The sequence below is a fragment of the Hakea prostrata genome, chromosome 7, assembly GCF_041222555.1.
Source record: "Hakea prostrata isolate BN-2017 chromosome 7, UWA_Hpros_2, whole genome shotgun sequence".
Classification (NCBI taxonomy): Eukaryota; Viridiplantae; Streptophyta; class Magnoliopsida; order Proteales; family Proteaceae; genus Hakea; species Hakea prostrata.
The window spans coordinates 72,975,814-72,979,741 of NC_142606.1; the positions used below are offsets into that span (position 1 = coordinate 72,975,814).

Consider the following 3,928-nt stretch of genomic DNA (forward strand, 5'->3'; position numbering starts at 1 on the left):
ATCATTCGGAACGCTACGCTTGGGAACAAAAGTGGATTTGTAAGGGCTAATGACTGAATCCAAAACATCCCTTGGGCGACTAGCAAAGATTTTTGTGAGGACCGTTTAAACAACATTACACAGTGCAAATGTGCAATGGGTCGATAATGGTTGACCAATTCAGGGTTAGATGAATAGATAAATATTTCATCCAAATGAATAAATAAATAAATAAAATGTGAAACAACCCACCCCAAGTAAGTCATCAGAAGAAGAAAAAAGAAAAAAAAATATAACATACATCCATCCCATCCCAAATCATTCATCCAAAAGAAAGATGAAAAAGAAATGAAAGCGCCGCTAGATAAATGTCAAGCAGTAGTGGATCCAATCAGAGGTTAAGCATAGAAGCCAACTTTAAGCGGGGCGCCTCTGGCCGTGATCCAGTCTTTTTGCAAGAAAGGCTCCACAGTGTACAGTTGGGCTTCCTTCTTGGTAATAACCTTATAACCAGGCCACTTGACCCTGTCTTTAAGGCTAGCTCCGGGTCCTTTATTGTTGTATTCAGCATAATACAATGTCTTGAGACCGAAGTCCCCATTCCAGGGTAACCAGCCATCTGGGTGGATAAGATCACCAATGCTTGATTGCATAATTATGGTCCTCGAGTACTCCTTCCATGGCCTCCCTAAGTAACTCTTGAAGTTTGTTTTGACTGGTTTGAGGTCTTCATCTGGTTCGATGCGGCAATTTTGGAGGACAAATCCTGTGGTCTCACGTTTATCAAGCCTTCCTTGGGCGGTGACTATATTTTGTTGGTTGTCTAAGGGTTTTTTGATCAAGATCAAGCAATTCTGGAATATAGCACTTGCGTCTCCAAAGATGAAGTCGATGGTGCCGGTAATGACGCAATTCCGATAGAACTGCCGGTGAGTTTGGGCATATAGTGTGTCTTGATAACCCTCCATCCGGCAATTTTGAAAAATTGAAAGGTCAGCTTGAACTCTGATGGCCACTGCCTGGTGCTTTGTTGGACCTGCCGTGTTTCTAAATCCCATGGAATGTGCCATGAAGCCCTCTCCCAGTGCCACTGCAATTAATACAAAAAAACAAAAGAATCACGCAAAAATTTCGTGCGTTGGGAGCAGACCAAGAGTGAATTCAAAGGAAACAGGGAAGGCATACCGAAGGATGCAGTCTGGAAGGTTCTAACCCCATCAACGAAGTTCTTGTTTCCTGTGACAATTGTCTTTCTCGATCCGTCTCCATACATGGTAACGTTAACCATCTTCTTCGTCACCGTCACGGTCTCGTCGTAAATCCCTGCCTTGACATGTATCACGTATCTGTATAATAATACATAATATCCCAGCCATTAATTAACGCGAGCATGCATGATATATGATGCATGCGAAGAATCAAAGCAAATATTTTATGGTTATAATTAATCTGCAAATACCGAAATACGTACGTACCGTCCAGTATATTTTGCAGGCATGGCCGCCAATGCCTCTGAAATGGTCTTAAACTTTCCACTCCCGTCCTTGGCTACCACGACGTTAGCCTCTGGCGCATATTTGGGCTTCCCATTGAGCATCCTGCGATCCTCATGTGACATCCAGCTTGGAAGGCCATCGTCGTCGAGCTGTGCCGTCAAGGTGGTAGTTGCGAGCTTCTCCTTCTCCTCCTCCGTGTCCGGCCGGTGGAGGTCCGGGTGACCCAGAAGACGGCGGTTGCCCACGAACCCGGGAACCTGCAGCATAGAGAGGAGGGAGATGACCTCGGAGACGATGGCAAGGGCATTGCTAGAGAGTTTCTTGACAGAATCCAAGGCCTTCTGCATCTTAGATTTCAACTTGCCATCAGGAAATCCATCGATGCAGGTCTGCTGGTAGGAAATCACAGCACTCAACCAATTGTTGATGTCGTGGGACTTGGAGGGGAGACTCTTGACGCTGGTGCCTTTGCTGACATGAGAGATGGATTCCAGTAGCTCTTCCTTGGCATCCGCAAGAAGTTGCTTACAGTCCTCGAATGCATCCTTCTCCTTAGGGTCGCTGAATTTGAAATGCGACGAATCTTTCATGGCATCCTCCAACTTGTCCGAGATCACCGTTATGGCAGCCTTGAGAAGATCCAAGGGAGAAGACGGAGAATACCTGGAATTGTTCGTCAAATTAGACAGGTTCGACACGCATGCTTCCATGTAATCCGTGGGTGCGCAGATCATCTTGACTGCCTTACTCCACTTCACTATGCCAATTATTATTATTATTATTATTATTATTGCCGCTTAATTCCTGATTCTCCTTGTTGTGCTTCTCCTTTGATTTTGTCACGACCATCACCCCGGAACCTATTAGGACGAAAAGAATGAAGCCCACAGCTACCCCAATCGCGATCCTCTTCTTAAGCTTCTGGTTTTTTTCAGCCTTTCGACGTTCCGACAACAGTTCAAAATCTTGGAACGCCATGTCTATTTTTTTTCCTTTTCTTTTTGCTTCTCCAAAACACAAAACAAAAGGAAATAGGCTAAGCCCAAGTCGAACGAAAAGAGAATGTCTCTCTGCCTTAGATGTGGCCTAAGGGCCTAAGGCAGAGAGGACGAGAGGCCAAAAGAATTCGCTGTATTTCCCCCACCTCTTCCTTCTGTCTTTCAAGTGTTTACCTTCTATTCTCTCTAGCTTCTTATTATTCTCTTCCTCCAAATTTGCCTTTTTCTCATACCCAGTTTTTGGTTCTTAAAAACTCATCTATCTAATTGAAGGGATACGGAGGATTTTGAGGACCTGATTTTGAAAGTTGGTCAAAAACAGTTGCGGTGAACGGGTGATGGAGACACCGGGAACACCTGGACTTAGGTCCTCCTTAGTCCTAACGAGTGTTGTCATATGCATCCCGCTAAATTTTGCCTCTTTTCCTTATCGCTCGAGTTTCTCTCCACCCACGGTGACGGGCACGAGTCCGCTGAACTGGGATCCCATATTTTTAACTTGACACTTTCCACCACACATTCAGGAAGAGATTTCATCTACGCTGATAAAGGAGACCCCTTAAATTTATGGTCGTGAGAGGTCAGGGTAAAATTTTATCCTGGAACCGGACTCAGTCCAAGAACCATACAAAGGGTGTTTCAATGCATAAGAAATAAAATGTCATGGCCCTTTCAATGTTTGTCATAGGCATAGAATAGATTCATGCATGGAGACATCATGTGGAATAAGATTTGTCTCTCTCCATGAGATTTACTCTGCTAGTGCCTTGGATGTGGTGTTGCCTGTGTTGCCCAACATAGGATAGTCGTCACCTAGTTTTCATTGAATCTTAGCTGCTCAAAACATTGTTTGGTTCTCTCAAAACACCAAGTGCACATACAATCAACTTAAGTGAAAAAAATCAGTTTTTACTTGAAATGAATAGAACCATGTTTTGAGAGACTGGGATTTAATGAATACTAGGTGGTGACCATCCAACCTTAGACACAACAAGCCTCTCACCATGTCAGCCTAGCAAGATCTGAATGCATGAAAGAGAATAATAGGAATTCAAATGAGAGAATAAAAGGGAAATGCGAGAGAGAGAGACGGAGGAGCAGCAGGAGGAATACCAATGGAAAATCAAAGGGGAAAGGATTAATCTATGTGTGTAAGAGTAGAAGATTGAAACAAGAGAGAGAAAGGAGAGTAAGGGAGACACAGGAAGAAGGACAAAGAAAGTTAGAGTGAAGCCCCTCTATCATTAGGGAAAAAAATTCTCAGTGTTTCCATGACTACATCTGTAAATGCAATCTCATACCTTGTCAACAAGATTTTGGTTAGTAGTCGACTTTTTATGCTAATATTTGATTTTGAGTGTGGAAGATGTAGTTTTGGCTTATACATTCTATAGATCGAACAATGATTTAGAATGTGAGTTTTGCGTATGTGCTATTATTGATTTGATGAGTCAT

At 43.3% G+C, this 3,928-nt stretch overlaps 1 protein-coding gene across 1 annotated transcript; it reads right to left on the reverse strand.

Moving 5' to 3' along the window:
* Positions 1–237: 237 nt before the first annotated feature.
* LOC149012030 (Plant invertase/pectin methylesterase inhibitor superfamily) lies at positions 238–2,453 on the reverse strand. Its single transcript, XM_089163239.1, is given in 4 exon segments — positions 238–1,069; positions 1,165–1,325; positions 1,455–2,239; positions 2,241–2,453. Coding segments are annotated over 4 exon segments (1,851 nt in total). The 3' UTR covers positions 238–377.
* Between the last annotated feature and the right edge of the window lie 1,475 nt (positions 2,454–3,928).